This window comes from Megalobrama amblycephala, linkage group LG15, assembly GCF_018812025.1.
Source record: "Megalobrama amblycephala isolate DHTTF-2021 linkage group LG15, ASM1881202v1, whole genome shotgun sequence".
Lineage (NCBI taxonomy): Eukaryota > Metazoa > Chordata > Actinopteri > Cypriniformes > Xenocyprididae > Megalobrama > Megalobrama amblycephala.
In genome coordinates, this window is record NC_063058.1 from 2,023,862 (window position 1) to 2,044,562 (window position 20,701).

At 41.5% G+C, this 20,701-nt stretch overlaps 1 protein-coding gene across 1 annotated transcript in view; it reads right to left on the bottom strand.

Annotated features, from left to right (window-relative positions):
• LOC125247244 (Fanconi anemia group A protein) overlaps window positions 1-19,456 on the bottom strand; it is a 22,779-nt gene extending 3,323 nt beyond the window's left edge. Inside the window, 36 exon segments of the mRNA XM_048158502.1 lie at window positions 1,412-1,527; window positions 4,065-4,169; window positions 4,321-4,380; window positions 4,470-4,569; window positions 4,642-4,799; window positions 5,140-5,209; window positions 5,279-5,407; window positions 5,901-5,974; window positions 6,053-6,076; window positions 6,078-6,227; window positions 6,318-6,411; window positions 9,149-9,333; window positions 9,406-9,505; window positions 10,234-10,304; window positions 10,919-11,037; window positions 11,133-11,228; window positions 11,758-11,834; window positions 11,938-11,987; window positions 12,143-12,203; window positions 12,276-12,358; window positions 12,521-12,580; window positions 12,668-12,763; window positions 12,845-12,955; window positions 13,042-13,175; window positions 13,246-13,387; window positions 13,586-13,662; window positions 13,824-13,936; window positions 16,125-16,179; window positions 16,325-16,417; window positions 16,733-16,839; window positions 16,929-16,996; window positions 17,086-17,181; window positions 17,255-17,397; window positions 17,484-17,550; window positions 17,620-17,729; window positions 19,268-19,456. Coding sequence (XP_048014459.1) covers window positions 1,412-1,527; window positions 4,065-4,169; window positions 4,321-4,380; window positions 4,470-4,569; window positions 4,642-4,799; window positions 5,140-5,209; window positions 5,279-5,407; window positions 5,901-5,974; window positions 6,053-6,076; window positions 6,078-6,227; window positions 6,318-6,411; window positions 9,149-9,333; window positions 9,406-9,505; window positions 10,234-10,304; window positions 10,919-11,037; window positions 11,133-11,228; window positions 11,758-11,834; window positions 11,938-11,987; window positions 12,143-12,203; window positions 12,276-12,358; window positions 12,521-12,580; window positions 12,668-12,763; window positions 12,845-12,955; window positions 13,042-13,175; window positions 13,246-13,387; window positions 13,586-13,662; window positions 13,824-13,936; window positions 16,125-16,179; window positions 16,325-16,417; window positions 16,733-16,839; window positions 16,929-16,996; window positions 17,086-17,181; window positions 17,255-17,397; window positions 17,484-17,550; window positions 17,620-17,729; window positions 19,268-19,331 — 3,458 coding nt within the window. The 5' untranslated portion in view covers window positions 19,332-19,456.
• Between the last annotated feature and the right edge of the window lie 1,245 nt (window positions 19,457-20,701).

Below are 20,701 nucleotides of genomic sequence, written 5' to 3' on the forward strand. Positions count from 1 at the left end.
TTAAGGCTCTTTAAGACTCTTTTAAGCTCTTTAGCTACTATGTACTATATAAAATAATAAGCTTATTGTGTTGATGTTGTGGTGGAACAATCAGTTATTAGCAAAAATCCATGGCGATAGTTGTTCTGGGTTGTGTCTGTTGCTAGAGCTATATGGGGAGGCTGGATTGGCTGAGAAGGGTCCTCTGTCATCATGCAGTACAAGAGCGGCCTCTAGAGGCAGAATCACTGATGCCTTGTGAGGCTGAGCGCTGTACGGAGAGCACTGACACTGCTTTTAAAACAGTGAAACGGTATGAATACAGAGCAGTACATTAGCCAGCGAAGTTGCATATTTTAAGCTAGTGATGTGAGAAAGCAAATTGTTCATGCAGCTGACAAAAACATATAAACAAATCAGAAACGCATCGGATTTCAGTTCTTTCTTATCAGCACTGCGGTACATATTTAGTTATTTTGATTAGATAATCAAGTGTTCTAAAATGAGAGACTATACATGTAATATACATTTATGTAATTTCAGTGCTCTGGCCTTTGCATAGATATTATTGTTCATTGTTAGTTTCTTAATTTCAACATTTACTAATACATTTTTAAAGTGTTACTTTTTGCTTCATTTTGAATGCATGTTTTTTATTTACTTCAATATTTATTAATATAATTAATATGTGAATATTCATATAATTTAGCACATTTTCATGGTTCTGTACTGTTTTTTTTTTGTAATAAAGTTCAGCACTGTTTTACTTGGAGTGTTATGTTTGTTTGTTTTTATCCAGTATCCATTTTAAAAATTATCGGTGATTAATCAGTTATCGGTAAGCACGGTTCAACCTAGTTATCTCTATCGGTAAAATCCACTTTCGGTCGACCTCTAATCCAAACTATAAAATGACTAAAAATTATGATTTAAACAACCATAGTTTAAGAAAGCTTCTTTTTGATCCACTGGTTGAATGAAGATGCAATAGGTGGCACTTATGAAACAGCAGAAATATAGCGGTTACCCTGGTTAGCTCTGTATACAACGCAGCTACACTGTTTAGAAATGCTACAAGTTCGCAGGTATGATATAAACGGCGTCATAATTCATCAACAATAGATCATAAACAATCGTCTGGCATAAATGTGCACTATTTATTGACTGTGAGCTGCTCTGAAACAGTGAGTCTGTAAAATGTGCTTTTACTTTGAAAAAGCTTTTGGAAGTTTATTATAGCATATTAATTAATACATATCGTGATTTTCTGTCCCCAAATTTAAGAGCTCTTGAAATGATAAAGACTTTTCTTATACCATCAAAGATATTCAAGACTATTATGGCCTTAAATTTGATCAAACCGAATTTGAGGCTCTTTAAGGACCCTGACTCTCTGATTGAACACAGTAAGTTACGCAGATGTGTGTTTCACCGTGAGCTCCAGCTGTAACTGTCGTCCAGCATCTGCAGCTGTTGAGGCAGCGTGTCTCGTCCGGTCAAACGCTTCCACTGTGAGCTCAGCGCCGCAGACAGACGCCTCCACCAACACTGCACAACACAGACACACACAGAGTCACGCACAGATGTCTAGACACCTCACAGACACACACAGTCATGCACAGACGTCCAGACACCTCACAGACACACACAGAGTCACGCACAGATGTCTAGACACCTCACAGACACACAGTCACGCTCAGACGTCCAGACGCCTCACAGACACACAGAGTCACGCACAGATGTCTAGACACCTCACAGACACACACAGTCACGCACAGACGTCCAGACACCTCACAGACACACACAGAGTCACGCACAGATGTCTAGACACCTCACAGACACACAGTCACGCACAGACGTCCAGACGCCTCACAGACACACAGTCACGCTCAGACGTCCAGACACCTCACAGACACACAGTCACGCTCAGACGTCCAGACGCCTCACAGACACACACAGTCACGCACAGACGTCCAGACGCCTCACAGACACAGTCACGCACAGACGTCCAGACGCCTCACAGACACACAGTCACGCTCAGACGTCCAGACACCTCACAGACACACAGTCACGCTCAGACGTCCAGACACCTCACAGACACACAGTCACGCTCAGACGTCCAGACGCCTCACAGACACACACAGTCACGCACAGACGTCCAGACGCCTCACAGACACAGTCACGCTCAGACATCCAGACGCCTCACAGACACACACAGAGTCACGCACAGATGTCTAGACACCTCACAGACACACAGTCACGCACAGACGTCCAGACGCCTCACAGACACACAGTCACGCTCAGACGTCCAGACACCTCACAGACACACAGTCACGCTCAGACGTCCAGACGCCTCACAGACACACACAGTCACGCACAGACGTCCAGACGCCTCACAGACACAGTCACGCACAGACGTCCAGACGCCTCACAGACACACAGTCACGCTCAGACGTCCAGACACCTCACAGACACACAGTCACGCTCAGACGTCCAGACACCTCACAGACACACAGTCACGCTCAGACGTCCAGACGCCTCACAGACACACACAGTCACGCACAGACGTCCAGACGCCTCACAGACACAGTCACGCTCAGACATCCAGACGCCTCACAGACACACAGTCACGCTCAGACGTCCGGACGCCTCACAGACACACAGTCACGCACAGACGTCCGGACGCCTCACAGACACACAGTCACGCTCAGACGTCCAGACACCTCACAGACACACAGTCACGCACAGACGTCCAGACGCCTCACAGACACACAGTCACGCTCAGACGTCCGGACGCCTCACAGACACACAGTCACGCACAGACGTCCAGACGCCTCACAGACACACAGTCACGCTCAGACGTCCGGACGCCTCACAGACACGCTCAGACGTCCAGACGCCTCACAGACACACAGTCACGCTCAGACGTCCAGACGCCTCACAGACACACAGTCACGCTCAGACGTCCAGACGCCTCACAGACACACAGTCACGCACAGACGTCCAGACGCCTCACAGACACACAGTCACGCTCAGACGTCCGGACGCCTCACAGACACACAGTCACGCTCAGACGTCCAGACACCTCACAGACACACAGTCACGCTCAGACGTCCAGACACCTCACAGACACACAGTCACGCACAGACGTCCAGACGCCTCACAGACACACAGTCACGCTCAGACGTCCGGACGCCTCACAGACACACAGTCACGCTCAGACGTCTAGACGCCTCACAGACACAGGGTCACGCACAGACGTCCAGACGCCTCACAGACACACAGTCACGCTCAGACGTCCAGACGCCTCACAGACACACAGTCACGCTCAGACGTCTAGACGCCTCACAGACACAGGGTCACGCACAGACGTCCAGACACCTCACAGACACACAGTCACGCACAGACGTCCAGACGCCTCACAGACACACAGTCACGCTCAGACGTCCGGACGCCTCACAGACACACAGTCACGCACAGACGTCCGGACGCCTCACAGACACACAGTCACGCACAGACGTCCGGACGCCACACAGACACACAGTCACGCTCAGACGTCCAGACGCCTCACAGACACACTGTCACGCTCAGACGTCCAGACGCCTCACAGACACAGAGTCACGCTCAGACGTCCAGACGCCTCACAGACACACAGTCACGCACAGACGTCCAGACGCCTCACAGACACACAGTCACGCTCAGACGTCCGGACGCCTCACAGACACACAGTCACGCACAGACGTCCAGACGCCTCACAGACACACAGTCACGCTCAGACGTCCAGACGCCTCACAGACACACAGTCACGCTCAGACGTCTAGACGCCTCACAGACACAGGGTCACGCACAGACGTCCAGACGCCTCACAGACACACAGTCACGCTCAGACGTCCGGACGCCTCACAGACACACAGTCACGCTCAGACGTCCAGACGCCTCACAGACACACAGTCACGCTCAGACGTCCAGACGCCTCACAGACACAGAGTCACGCTCAGACGTCCAGACGCCTCACAGACACAGGGTCACGCTCAGACGTCCAGACGCGTCACAGACAGAAGTGCTCTAAAGGACAGATGCTTTACCGCAGCAGACAGCAGCAGAAGTGGACACTGAGCGCTGAACTCAGACAGACACGCGTTCACTGCGTCAGCAGGACCAGCACAGCTCACGCTGCCACTCATGACCGCCTGAAACACAACACACATCAGGGCCATGATGCATTTTCATATCAATCTAGGCGTAGCCTTATATTGAAAATATTTTGATTTGAACCGTTTCAACATGGTGCACAAGAAACTATGTAAGTGATGCCGTTTGTCCTTAGATTTTGCCACTTACTTTGAGGAAGTGAGTCGTGAGATTGAAAGACAGCAGACCAGCAGAACAACACGCCCTCCTCTGAGAGACAAACACAAATCACACATAACTCACACGCCTCAACATCACATCACAGATCATGAGTGTTACGCTGAGGTGATGCTGGAGACCTGAACATGACTGATGTGTTCGATCATCCGATGGCAGTCCAGGGTTTTCCGGTCTGTTCTGACGCTCACCAGCAGGACAGCAGGAAGCAGCACAAGAACCCTGACAGACATGAACATCACCCATCATCACAGCACAGATCTCACAGCTGTACACATGTGTCAGGAGTCGTACCGGCTGACGTTATGAAGCGTTTGCTGATATTTCAGCTCCTGTCCGATGCTGTCAGAGTCAGGGGTTACCGAGCACCTGCTGTCAATCAGGTCCCAGAGGAAGTGACCCGTCTCATCTGATGCGCAGTGCTGAGTGACCACCACTTCGTACAGTAACGCCTACAGAGAGAGCAGATCCAGATGGATGATCTTCATGATAAAAATCCTTTCGGACACAGATGGCCTTATATAAACAGTACATGTGTCTCTGAAGAGTGAATGAGTGTACTTTGAGCTAAAGTGCAGTTTTCATCATGTCTTATAACGGCACAGTTACGTGACTCCTGCTATAAACGGCTTAGCCACATGTTGCTCAACCTCAGAAACACAACAGCAACAGGAGGACAAGCATCATGTGGGCATGTCTGGTTTGTGGCTTTAGTAATGTTTTTGCATAACAGAACCACTTCAAGGGCCTCTGAGGTCAGAAATCTAGAGAATGAGTGAAATCGAGCGGCACCTGTAAGAGCGACAGCAGGTCAGGCAGACAGCTGTCTGTGTGTTCATGGGAACTGTCTCCTGTTCGTGACCTACAGAGACACACACACACATTAGGTGAAGTACGACTGATCACTCTGAAACCCATGTGAGTCACTTACGCTGTGTGCTGGTCTAGAACAGCAGTGATGATGTGACCGCAGATCTGCGTCATGTCTCCTTCACATCCTCCATCATGTGTAGACATGTGCATATAATACTGTTCACACGCCCACTGCTCGTACTCCTGCCTGAATCAAACACACACCACGCCTGCCTCAGACTGACATCCAGGATTAAAGGGCTTCACATCAACATGGCTCAGAAAAAAGTGTTCCAATCAACTATTTCTGCTACTACTATTTATTATATGCAAATATAAGGTTCCTAGACTTTTATTGTTTTCATACCAAATCTAATAAAAAATTACATCTGAAGTTTTGCTATACAGATGTTGCAGGGACCTAATTTGGTGTTCCCCATCAAAAATGACTGGTCTTCAAAAAAAAATTGCTGATGATTGTCAAATCTTGGATTGTATCTTTTAAGCCACTTGTGTTATTTCAGTTAGCACAGGTTTTGCATTTCTTTTAGGAACTGATTGATTGTAGGAGGTGCATGAGCTCAGATCAATAAGGCCTACGATTAATCAGTTCCACAGAGAAAGACTAAACCTGTGTTATAGTACATCTGGGAGCAATGATTTCCCCGCATGCCATGTGTTGTGGATGTGTACTGCTGTACCTCTCTGGATCTGCCAGTGCATCTTGGCTCCGTTGAACCTGAAGTTCAGCTGAGAGCCACTCAGAGAAAGAGAGCTGATGAAACAACGAGATTATAATCAAACCATCTCAGCACGTTCACCGTCAACTGAAAGCATGAGGCTCTGTAAGTACCTGATACTGAGGCAGTTTCTTCAGGGATTCGGATCTGTGCGTTTCTCCACAGAGCCACAGCCGAGTCCTTCACTCGCCCAGTGAGATCAGAAACATCTGAGTAGGTATCAGACGTGTCTTCATCGCTCATGTGCGCTCGGGTCTCTGGGACGAGTCTGGCCATCACATACTGAGCCTGAGAACACACATGGACATTAATATATCTTCAGTCTGAAGATCAGATGAGTGAGTGACAATCAACATTAACACCTAACCGCTTTTGTACCTTTTTATAAAGTGTTTCTGGGACGAAGTTCTGCAGATCCTCTGACTGAGCGTTGGCTCTGCACAGCCCGTAAGACAGAACGGCCACACACAACCTGAAGATACACACAACACATACACGCATAACCAGCCATCAGACCTCACAGACACAAGCACTACGCTAGGGATGCAAATCAATACCTGGTAAACCCTTAAACAACAGAAAGATTTTTAATCAGACACTATCAAGTTAAATGGTTAAAAAGTAATTCTTGTAATTTAAACTGAAATGATCTAATTGTTGTTGTAGAAATGAACTAGTTGACGTATTTTTATGAATGAGATTTGACCGCACACTCACTTGCAAATACTTTATTATCCAACCAAAGATATAAGTGAGTGTGCGGTCAGATCTCATTCAGATAGATTTATCCCTCTTGACCTGCACCTTGGACGGTGTGCGTTTGTCTTTTTGGTAATCTAGTTTTTATTTAACATATTTAACACGCATCAGGTATATGTCTCTATCTTTCAAGCTATTGCTAGGAAAAACAGCAAACAAAAACAAGCCCAAAATAAACCTTAAAACGTTGCAAATAAGATCCAACCATCATGACTCACAACTGCCCACTTTAATAAACTCCATAAAGTGGCTTGCTTTATGAGAAGATCCCAAAAAACAAGCCCAGAAGTGCTTATATATGTGGACATTATATTTGGGAGCCGATAACTGATATATTAGCCAATAAATGCACCTGATATGGAAATTTGGCCAATACAGCTAACCAATAATTCTTTATATTTGGAAACAGATAACTGATATATTGGCCAATAGATGCACCAATATGTAAATTTGGCTGATACAGGTAACCGATAAATCTTTATATTTGGAGGCCGAGAAATGCACTGATATGAAAATTTGGCAGATACCGATAAATTTATTTATTTTTTTTACATTTGGAAGCTGATAACAGATATATTGGCTAAAAATGCATTGATATGGAAATTTGGCAGATACAGCTAACCGATAATTCTTTATATTTGGAGGCCGATAAATGCACTGATATGGAAATTTGGCAGATACCGATTTTTTTTTTTTTTTACATTTGGAAGCCGATAACTGATATATTAATTCTTTAAATTTGGAAGCTGAAAACTGATATATTGGCCAATAAATGCACTGATATGGAAATTTTGCTGACACAGCTAACCGATAATTCTTTATATTTGGAGGCCGATAAATGCACTGATATGGAAATTTGGCAGATAACGATTTTTTTTTTTTTTCATTTGGAAGCCGATAACTGATATATTAATTCTTTAAATTTGGAAGCTGAAAACTGATATATTCGCTAAAAATGCACTGACACGGAAATTTGGCAGATACAGCTAACCGATTATTCTTTATTTTTGGAAGCCGATAACTGATATATTGGCCAAAAAATAAATTAATATGAAAATTTGGCAGATACCGCCAAAAATTTTATATTTGGAAGCCAATAACTGATCTATTGGCCGGTAAATGCACCGATATTGAAATTTTGCTGATACAGCTACCCGATAATTCTTTATATTTGGAGGCCGATAAATGCACTGATATGGAAATTTGGCAGATACCAATTTTTTTATTTATTTATTTTTTTACATTTGGAAGCCGATAACTGATATATTAATTCTTTAAATTTGGAAGCTGAAAACTGATTTATTGGCCAATAAATGCACTGATATGGAAATTTTGCTGATACAGTTAACCGATAATTCTTTATATTTGGAGGCCGATAAATGCACTGATATGGAAATTTGGCAGATACCGTTTTTTTGTTTGTTTTGTTTTTTACATTTGGAAGCCGATAACTGATATATTTACTAAAAATGTACTGACACGGAAATGTGGCAGATACAGCTAACCGATTATTCTTTATATTTGGAAGCTGATAACTGATATATTGGCCAATAAATAAAACAATATGGAAATTTGGCCGATATAGCTAACCGATTATTCTTTATATTTGGAAGCCGATAACTGATATATTGGACAAAAAATAAATTTATATGGAAATTTGGCAGATACCGCCAAAATTTTTTATTTGGAAGCCAATAACTGATCTATTGGCCGATAAATGCACCGATATTGAAATTTGTCAGGCACAGCTAACCGATAATTCTTTATATTTGGAAGCTGAAAACTGATATATTGGCTGATAAATTCACTGATATGGAAAACTGGCAGATACCAATAATTCTCTATATTTGGAAGCCAATAACTGATACATTGGGCAATAAATCTAAATCTTAATATACATTTTTCTGAGCCCAAATACAAATAGCAAACAAATACAGTGGACAACCATTTTATTTTAAAACCTTAACTGCATAAAACAAGGAAACTGCGAGGAAACATCAAGATCTTTCTATTCCCAAAATCATTTACTAAATGTAGCCTACTTTAACATGAACTCTTCTAAATCACATGATCTGCTGATGCGTCATCAATAAAAAACCCTAATGGCCAGCAGCGTGTTCAACCAGAGGAAATAATCCATCATTTATGAGCTTTAATAACCTAATTTTCTTAATGGACCAATAATACACTGATATATAATGCATTTCTAATGGGTAGCACTGTCAAACATCACATTTTCAGGAGCCCGTCTTGTTCTGTACATGCATGTAATGATAATTTAGCCAATTCACTCCTCTGTCTGTTATCCCAGCACTCAGTGCCGGAAGATTCAATATGTATTCGTGTTTTGTTAATATGTTAATCATTAAAGTGAAATTTATCTTGTGTAGTCCTATTATCAGTCAGGAGCAGAATGGCTATGAGTGTAGCTGATGTTTGAGGAGTCAGACCTGAGGCAGAGGGCCATGTGTGAGCGTGTGGAGCAGATCAGAGCCTCACAGACACACTGGGACACAGAGAGAGCGACCGCAGACGAGCCCGTCAGCTGCACCCGAGGACACGCGTGTCTGCAGTGATGCAGCTCCACCTGCAGCGCCGCCAAACCCAACACGTGAGTGGCGCTCAGAGCCTCGACCTACAACACACAGCGTTAGACACACGCACACGGAGATAATGATGAAACACACACAATGGACACAATGGATACCTGGTGCTGAAGCAGATCCCACAGTCTGTGTATCAGGGCTGAGACGAGCCATCTGTGACCCAACAGAACCTTCACAAAGACAGCGGGCCACGAACCCTGCCTGAGAACAACATCACCGCTCACTCACAACTACATAATCAACTGTTTCAACTCCAGCTGTCCGATATTTACTGGAAAAGGATTTTAAAACATTTTTTACACACAATTTTACTTAACACTCAGAGGTCAGCGGTCACGCCGGCGATACCACCTTGCTTTTTTTCATATCAGTGTGAAATAGACTCAAAATACTCGTCGATGTTGCACATATAATTATGAGTTATACACCATTTTAATCTGAACAAAGTCCAATCTGATCGTTCTCAGAAAATGAACTGTAACTTAGTGAATACTAATCACAAAAAAATGAGACTTATGTATAAAGAAACGTTGAAATGTCAGGTTTTAAATCGTGTAAGTCAAATCGAAAACAAAAATTCTCTGTTTATGTAATCTGAATGAAAAAAGACACATGTCAGAAGTCCGTGATTCAGCTCATTATCCGCTAATGCGGCCACGCCCACGGAGCCAGCGCTATTCAGACGCAAATACTGAGGCAATCCATGCATACATCGTCTCAATCGTGTATTTATTGTCTTGAAAAGTGTTTATCTGCATGTTATAGCCATGATTATAGTGATCTCTGGAAGCCTCTGTTAGTTCCTGGAATGTCACATGATATGCCTGTTCTTCTAACGAGTCAACTGTGGACTAAATGTGCACAGAGCGCCCTCCGGCCTCCGGCTTAGAGGTTTTCAGTACAGGCAGATGATGACGTGTGTGTCGTACCTGTTAGGAGGGCTGATTCTGGAAGCATCCAGCAAACACAGACAGAAGCTCTGCAAAATCAGATTAGCGACCTGAAGGAAAAAGTGAGGCTTTAATAACACATCTATCATCTTTAATGTGAAATTAATCAGATGTGCAGCTCATTCAGAAAACATCCGCAGCCATCAGCTCATCTCTGTTCAATCGCTCAATGATAAAGTTCTGGATTTAAAACACATCGGTCAGATTTGGATCTGCTCAGACAGTTTTTTAGAGGCTTCAACGCCTATGATGAGTTTAAACCATCATGAATACATACTGTAACAGTGCATAATGCATATATTGGCAACTGGAACAAAGAGATGACATTAACTGGGGTTTAATTTCATTGATTCACTCATTTCTTCATGTGATTTCCTGTGTTTGGGTCATTGACCTGTAGGACAATAAGAGCGTTTATGGTCTAGATGTTTGCACTGAATTTGTGCCAAACCTAATGACTGATAATGATCATAATGATTCAAAGAAGAAAGATAAGGAGAACAAGATAAGCACAGCTTTAGTCCAATTACACTGCAAAAGCGTCGCCTTTATTGATTAATGTGCATTTACTGCCACTTCTGGAGACTTCCATCAGCCGGCGACGAGCTGTGAATGATTTCTGAAGGATCTGCACACAGACAACAGCTTGAATCTGAGCTCATACGGCAGCGTGCGTTGAATCAGGCGAATCCAGGTTCAGCGTGATGACATCACTTCCTGTCTCTTCATCAGGATGCATGTTCCTCAAAGTCAGAGAGATCCTGGACAGCTGAGCGCGAACATCTGGCACGACACGAGAGGGACAGCAGGCTTTGAGTGTGTTTACCGCTGCCAGAGGCTCCATCAGTGTGTTGAGGTGTGTGTGTGTGTGTGTTTACCGCCGTCAGCAGCCCCGTCGGTCATCATTCTCCTCAGGTGAAGGAACTGCTCGCGCAGAATCATCAGGTGATCGTCCTCACTGGACTCACCCACACCTAACACACACAAACACACACACACACATATATATACAACTTAATGACACACAACAAACCACATGGCCTCTTTTCACTTCACACAAGTGTGTCTAACAACATTACTTTGTTTATTTATTAATCTATAATGTTATGTTAATTTCAACATTTAACTAATACATTACTGAAATCAAAAGTCACACCTGTTGGCATTATTGAATGGATCTGACGAACATGAACTAACAATGAACAGTTGTGTTTTTATTATCTAACATTAACAAAGATTAATAGATATCGTAACAAATGCATTGCTCTCTGTTGATCAATGCATTAACCAATGTTAACTAATACTGTAAAGTGTTCCCAAGACAAACGCTCAGGTGTTCTTGTAATCTCAGCTGCTTGGTGTGACTGAAGCTGGGAATGTTTTGTAATGACAAAAACACTCATTTGCACACATATGTAGCACAAGTTATAATTTCTTTAAAACTATAATGATTATTTTTGTCTTTTAAATCATGGAGGAGACGGACATGACGTGGTGAAGCACCTTGTTTCTGTCGGTACGTCTCTCTCTGACAGGAGTCTGTGTATGACGTGTAGAGGGCGGCCGGGATCTTATCTGCCCTACACATTTAAACAAACAACAAAACCTTCATATAAAAACTATTTAAAAGAATTACACTGATTTACTTTACTTTAATATTTACCAAAACAGTGTGAAACCTACTTCCTCAAGGCCTCAATGAAGGTCATTCTGGCATCTGACTTCACAGGAAGCTGCAATGAAGAAAAGCAGTTCAACATCACCTACTGCGAGTGTTCAGACATCTCCCTCCGAGAGCCTGAGTTAACCTGAGCTCACTGCGAGCGACGCTGGAGGTCATGTAGGGAAAACACCGGATATATAGAGACTGAGAGACGATGATACTGACCGCACGCGGAGAGAGGAGAGCAGGCAGGAAACGGGACAGGAAATACGGCCTCCTAAAAATACTGAAGACATGGAAAACGCCATCAGAATAGAGTTTCAGCAGTGTGTGTGTGTGTGTGTGTGTGTGACAGCACCTGGCCTCTATCACGGTCGCTGGGATCTTATTGGTGCTCATGAAGAGAGTTACGGCCTTCTCCACATCCTGCTGCGCTGGACTCTGAAAACACATTGACAAAGTACAGCAGTTTAGTCCCGTCAACAGAGCCTGAATTTACACATTTAAATTATATTCCAATTCTAGAGTCAGCATTTCAGTTTCAAATCAAATCATATATAAGAGGCAAACAGAAGCAGCATTCACACGGGCCACATGACTTACTTCAGTCGCACCGGCGGAGCCGTTCACCACCTCAAAGATGCTCGTCTCCTCCAGCGACACCTGACACACACACACACACACACTAGAGTCAGTCCCGCAGAAACACATCCATTCACTCGGTGAAAGTCAGCAGGGACGCTCTCAGACCTTCAGATCTCTCAGGCGTGTCTTGGCTAGCGTGACGTACTCCTGCAGGAGAGAGCGATACTTTCCTCCGACGTACGGAGGATGCATGACATGAACCTGAAGACGACATCACAGTTTTTGACATTCAAGTACAGCAATTAGTATTTAGAGCGCAGAAACGCTGAGCGTGTGTCTGACCTTCAGATACTGTGGCGGTTCAAAGGGAACCAGATCTGACAGGAACTTCAGGAGAAACACCGTGGACTTCCTGCTTTTAGCGTGAAAGCTGCTAGATCCACCAAGAGACAACTGAAACAGAGAATCAGCGTTAAATTAAGAAAGCACAAGAACATCAGATGTCATTAATTTGAGAGCGTTTGGACACAATGACCGACTTTAAACCAGTCGCTGTAGGAGGGAAAGACGGCGGGTCCCTCGAGAGACGCCTGACGGGCCAGCAGGAACACCGTGATCATCTTCTCCAGGTCGTAGCCGTCGAACGCTGATCTCAGCAGCCTGGACAGCAGATCTGAGCACAGACAGAGGCAGGTGTCATGACTCTCTCAGTGTTCATTCATCAGAGGATGAAGATCCTGTACCTGTGAGGAGGCTCTGCGTCTGCGAGTGATGGACCAGCAGATGAGACAGACACGAGAGGATGTGACGCCAGTTCACCTCATGAGTCTCCAAGACCTGCTGCAGCTGATTCAACACACACTCCACACTGAAGACCACACAGATCTGACACACACACACACAGGTGTTACTCTGGGTCAGATTAGGCAGGAAGAGAAGAGCTTCATCATGACCATGGGCTGAATTCACAGAAATTTTCTTCCGTTTCTCAATGAGCTCGTGAAGGTGAATGACACTTAATCAATAAGCTCAGGTTACTGTGTGTGTAAATAATGAGCTCAAAGTGCATTAAAAGTCATTTACCTTACGGAAGAGAGCCGTCAGTAACGGAAGGGTTTTAGCAAAGGTCCATTCACTCTGTATAGCGATGGCATCTGACACTACACAAATCACAATTACACACCCTTTAAACCGCTATACAGATCATCACAAATCACACAAACCAGTGACTGTCTTCAAGAGTGAGTCATTGAAACACTCACTCAACTGTTTTGTTTCTAAAACTCATACCGTAACATGTGAAAACTCCCAGAAGTCTCACCTTTAAAGACGGGTTGGTGTGTAAGAACACGCATGAGCGAGTGTGTGAAGAAGCGCTGCAGTGTGTCTTCAGAAACGCACACACCGAACACTGAGGCGTCGAACACCTGAACCCTAATCACAACAAACATGAAGATCCATTACAGAGATCACACGGGGGAAACACCAGCAAATACATCTGAATAATGCAGGAGTCACTCCATCTCAATCCACCACAGCTTCCCAGAATGGATTATTGATTTTCAGAGATTAAATATTAATGCATCTGAAAGCAAAAATCCATACGGACGACCAACTCTGAAGTGGATGCAGATTTATTAGCAAAACATTTATTAAATATTCATCGGTAACCACAACTCCTAAAATGAAGAGAAATTTTACTTATTAGTTAAATAAATGAAAAAATCCTGGATTTTTTATTTTATTTTATTTTATTTTTTAGGATTTTATTTTTTTTTTACCATAAACTACCAAGAAACTGGAATTTCAGAAATCAAGATTTTCAGAGTTGCAGCACTGGAGTTCAGAAGAAGACAAATGTGACTCTTTCAAAAAGCGTAACATAATTGTGTTAAAGGATTAGTTCACTTTCGAATTAAATTTCCTGATAATTTACTCACCCCCATGTCATCCAAGATGTTCATGTCTTTCTTTCTTCAGTTGAAAAGAAATGAAAGTTTTTGATGAAACCATTCCAGGATTTTTCTCCATATAGTGGACTTCAATGGAGCCCAAACGGTTGAAGGTCAAAATTACAGTTTCAGTGCAGCTTCAAAGGGCTTTAAATGATACCAGACGAGGAATAAGAGTCTTATGTAGTGAAATGATTGGTCATTTTCTAAAAAAAAATTAAAATTTTATACATTTTAACCATAAAGGCTCATCTTGAACTAGCTCTCTTCTTCTTCTCTATTAGAATTCCAGCAGTGTAGACACTGATAAGTGTATTACTGCCCTCCTCAGGTCAAAGTTTGAACTACTTGTTATATACTTGCACTAGCATATTGTATATGACAATTTAGTTCAAACTTTAGTTCAAACTATTTCAAAGCTAGTTCAAGATGAGCATTTATGGTTAAAACGTTATAATTTTATTATTTTTTTTTAGAAAATGACCAATCGTTTTATATCCGCCCAAGATAATGAAACCATCCGCGATCGAATAACTAGTCGTTTCGAACCTGCTCGTTACGTGTGCGTCAGAACTGTTTACTCCCGCTAACATTCAAACAGGCGCTGCATTTTGCAAAGTCACAAGGGCGCGCTGTTGCACGTTCTACAAGCTCGCGCAAAACTGCTTCAAAGTGATTCTCAATCAATGAAAAGCGCAGATTTATGCCAAGCGATTGCTAATGAACTCAACTTGATGAATTATTACAAAGTCTACTTTATGGCCTTTATATAAAATGTTTTAGACGATTGTCAGAATCTGAAGGATCAGCCTGCAATAGTACAGACATTTCAAAATAAGAGTCCCGGTGTATTTCGGGCTTGTTTATAATTAAAAGTCACACGCTAAGTTTTTTCTTTTTCTTTTGGGCATTATTGGTATTTTGATTACACAATAAATTGTATTTAATTTGATTTCCATTTTTAATTCATAGTAAATTATTGTAGTCTCCCTCACATGAAGAAAAGACTAAGAACATTATTTGACACATATATTATTCATTTTATAAATTTTACTAGTAAAATCTGTGTCCCATTCACTAAGAGAGACACTATATGACATCAAGGAGAACAAAGGAAAAGGTGAACCATTTAAATGCTGTAATTTTGCATAATTTACAATGCATAATATTAGTATGTAATTAATGTAATATGTTATTTTATTAAAATTAATTTCAATAAATAAAAATACTGTTTAAAATCACACATTGTTTGTTTGTCACATGTAGTAGACCATTTTTGTGCCGTGGGTAATAGGAGGATTTTTCACCCGGCTACCACCGCAAGTATATTTCAAACCTGTGGGAAACACTGTAATGTTTTCATCAAAAACCTTCATTTCTTTTCAACTGAAGAAAGAAAGACATGAACATCTTGGATGACATGGGGGTGAGTAAATTATCAGGAAATTTTAATTTGAAAGTGAACTAATCCTTTAAAAACAAAAACAAAAATACATTAAAAACAGTTACTTTCGAAACATAGCCACACATGACTTCTTAAACATCTCAGCAACAAATAATAACGAAGATAAAAAAACAGTTTGATTTGACATGGAATGAGCCGTAATCATTGATCACCTCCAATCCTCCGACCTTCACCTTCACTGAACTATTTCTGACTTGATATTTACCAGAGCGCAGCGGCTGACGTCTCAGAGCCTCTCTCACTCACTGAATCCAGCAGCCCTGAGCAGAAAACACATCATTATTATCATACAGCTCATAACAGGTGCAGGGAAAATCATTATACACTCATTATTTTATAATATTCTTGAAAATATAACACACTACAAGACTCTACAGGACACAAACGCACAGTAACCAGACTTACAGGACATCATGGCGTCCAGAACCGAGCCGCAGGTCTCAGAGAGCTTGTGACAGGAGTCTTCAAAGGCCCTCCGCACCAGGACACACACGACAGCTGAACACAACAACACAACCTCACTGCAGCTCGGCATGATGGGAAACACAACCAGCTGGTTTTGGACCTTTATTAATTAAACATCATCCCTTTTATCTTTAGCAAGTACACTGTATTTTGTATTCCTGTTATTAATTTATCTACAGTATGTTGCTTTGCACTATTTTCAGTTGGTAGAGTTTATCTGTATATTTATATGCAATGCTTTGGCAATTCTGATGTAAAACATGATGAAGCACACTAAATAGTGCTTAATAAAGCACACTGAACAGGTGTGAAGCAGTGATGTGCGACGGAGAGGAGGAAACTTCTTACTGGAGAGAATCTGATGGTGCATGTGTTGTTCATCCGCTGCAGTTGTCATGGAAACACATAAAGCTTTGAGCTGATCCGTGATCCACGAGGTCACAGCTGCTGCATCTCTGAACACGACATCAGAAACATCACATGATCAGCCTGCGGAGTGACTGACGGTCGCGCACACGAGTGTAGGTGAGGTCATGACTGATACCTGTCCAGCATGAAGTCCAGCGTGAGGATGTTGTGTGTGTGCAGATGATACGTCACCTCCAGCACAGGCTGTGTGAGCAACAGAAAAAGAGATTTAATCTCATTCATGTTACTACTGCATCTGAAACAGTGATGTCAACTTTTACAAACACACACACCTGCAGCTTCAAGTATTCCTGCCAGAAGAGTTCAGGGCTGAATACCCCAGCAGACATCAGCGCTCGAGCGGACTTCACTAACGCACACACGTCAGTCTGAGAATGATAAACACACACTTCAGGATCTCAAACGAGTCAGGTGTATCAGACTGTCCTTCACACAACATACTCTCTGTTCAGCGCTCAGCAGCACACGATGCGTGTTAGCGTCCGTGTGTGCGATCAGATCCCGGATGTTTCCAGACAAAACTCTGACGGCCAGCAGCCCGACCGGAACCTGCATCTGCTCCGATCGCCTCCGCAGCTCGTCCTCTGATCGACACACATCAAGACAAGCATCACAAACACTGACGTTCACATCATGAAGCTCTAGTGTGTGACGACTGAAGGCATCTCACCCAGAACAGACGTCTGGATGTCTGCGTTGAGTCCGTCACAGCTGACGTCTCGGGCCTCGCCGTGTGACTGTGAATGACAGAATGAATCAGTTGTATTGAATGATATCGGTGCGGCGTGTGCCGGTCTCAGACTCACTGTGATCTCCAGCAGCAGCGCAGACGGGTTCTGGTGTCTCGTCAGCAGATCCACACAGGACTCCTGCAGCCGCTGCTCGTCTCCTCTGCGTCTCTTCAGAGATCTGTGCGCTGGACAAACAAATCAACCAACAATCACTTCATATTCACTCACTGCGCCGCTGAACGTGCTGGAAAATGAGAAACAGCTGATGATCGTTATGATGACTACATGTGTGTCTGTGTAAATAAATACAGGAATATATGAAAACCTGTTTCTGACACGCGAGAAAACAAAATCATGCTTTGGTGAATCTTAGTGATTATTATGTGACATGAGAATGAGATTAAAACATCAAAAATATGACTTTTGAATTTCAACTGTTCTCATAATTATGACTTTTAAATGTAATAATGACTAAGTATATTATAATTTTGACTTTTCGCCCATAAATATGGCTTTGTAGGCTGTCATAATTTCAACTTTTTAATGTAATAATCTCATAGTCTCATAAATATGCCTTTAATTGTCAACTTCTAATTTTATGTCACAGTCATTACTTTTTAATGTAATAATTATGAGTTAGTATGTCAACTTTTCATTCATAAATATGGCTTTGTATGTCATACTTTCGAGTTTTTAATTATTGTTTATGACATTCCATTTTTTTTAATGTAATATCATAATTTTGGCTTTTCATCTAGTAAATATGACTTTATATGTCATAACTTTTACATTTATGTCAGTTATGAGTTTTTAAATGTAAAAATTATGACTTAGTATATCATAATTTTCACTTTTCATCCCATAAATATGACTTTATATGTCATAACTTCAATTTGGTATGTCATAATTTCAACTTTTCATCCATAAATATGGCTTTATATGTCTTTAGATTTTTTTTACGTAATATCATAATTTCATCTAGTAAATATGACCTATAACTTTTACTTTTATGTAGTTATGACCTTTTAATGTAATAATTATGAGTTAGTATATCATAATTTTGACTTTTCATCTCATAAATATGGCTAATATGTCAATTTCAACTTTTTGTCCATAAATATGGCTTTGTATGTCGTACTTTCGACTTTTTAATGTAATATCATGACTTTTCATCTAGAAAATATGACTTTATATGTCATAACTTTAACATTTATGTCAGTTATGACTTTTTATGTAATAATTATGAGTTAGTATATCATAATTTTGACTTTTCATCTCATAAATATGGCTAATATGTCAATTTCAACTTTTTGTCCATAAATATGGCTTTGTATGTCGTACTTTCGACTTTTTAATGTAATATCATGACTTTTCATCTAGAAAATATGACTTTATATGTCATAACTTTAACATTTATGTCAGTTATGACTTTTTATGTAATAATTATGAGTTAGTATATCATAATTTTGACTTTTCATCTCATAAATATGGCTAATATGTCAATTTCAACTTTTTGTCCATAAATATGGCTTTGTATGTTGTACTTTCGACTTTTTAATGTAATATCATGACTTTTCATCTAGTAAATATGACTTTATATGTCATAACTTTTACATTTCTGTCAGTTATGTCGACTTTGATCTCATAAACATGACTTCAGTGTGTCATAATGTCGACAGTTTGAGAGATTATGGTGATTTATCGCCGGATGATCGTGTCTCACCGAGCAGAGCAGTGATGGAGCAGGAGTGTGTCGGCCGCTCCGTGTCTGATGTGGCGCTGAACATGCTGAGATAATCTCACTCGATCAGCTCGATCCCCGCGCAGTTACACTAACGTTACACACTAAACACACTGGAGCAGAGCAGACATCTTCCTCCTCTGACCCGCGCAAACCCGCGCGCTCGCGACAGAGCGGCCAGCAGCCAATAGCTATGAGCGCCTGTGTCGTCAGCCAATCACAGGAGCCACAGAGCGCGCGTCACCACAGCGCCGGAGTCCTGACGTTTATATAATATAAGATAAAAAGTGTTCATGAGAGTTAATGCAGTCTCTCTGTGAAGCCAAACATACTGTTTCACCTCATATTGTTTACAATAATCGTCTACTTTTGGCTCTTTTCTAAAATGGTGAATCAGGCAGTATAAGGGGTTATAAAACAAGAAAAATACTATAGTATTTACTATAGTAAATTGTAGTATACTGTATATATTATAGTATTTACAACAATTTGTGAATGGATGCTGCAGTATAACTTTAGTGAACTGTAATAAATACTGTACTATAGTTTTTACTACAGTAAACTGTAGTATTGTAGTATAATATACTATAGTTGTAGAAAACGTAGTACAGTTGGGTAAAGTAACTTGTTTATATTGTTATAGATGTTATATTACCACAGCAAATATAGAATTATCACAACAAATGAAATCAAGTACTTTACTATAGTATGGTTCAAAAACACGTACTATAAATTACTATAGTATTTTTTAATTGGTAAGATGGGCTAAAATCACATTCATAAGACGGGCCAGTTGTACAAACACAGCCATAAAGTTCAGACAGTGTCTTAAAGGGTTAGTTCACCCAAAAATGAAAATAATGTCATGTATTACTCACCCTCATGTCGTTCCACACCCATAAGACCTTTATTCATCTTCAGAACACAAATTAAGATATTTTTGATGAAATTCGATGGCTCAGTGAGGCCTGCATAGTCAGCAATGACATTTCCTCTCTCAAGATCCATTAATGTACTAAAAACATATTTAAATCAGTTCATGTGAGTACAGTGGTTCAATATTAATATTATAAAGCCACAAGAATATTTTTGGTGCGGCAAAATAAAATAAAATACTGACTTTTCAACAATATCTAGTGATGGGCGATTTCAAAACACTGCTTCATGAAGCTTTAAGAATCATTTGATTCGAATCAGTTGTTCAGAGCGACAAAGTCATGTGATTTCAGCAGTTTGATACGCGGTCTGAACCACTGATTCGAAACAAAAGATTCATAAAGATTTGAAGCAGTGTTTTGAAATCAGCCATCACTAGATAGGGGGAGAGTGGGGTAAGATGAGCCAGTGGGTAAGTTGACCCACCCCCTGTATCTTGGCACCCGTACCATTTTATTGTCATGTGACCATATATTTTAG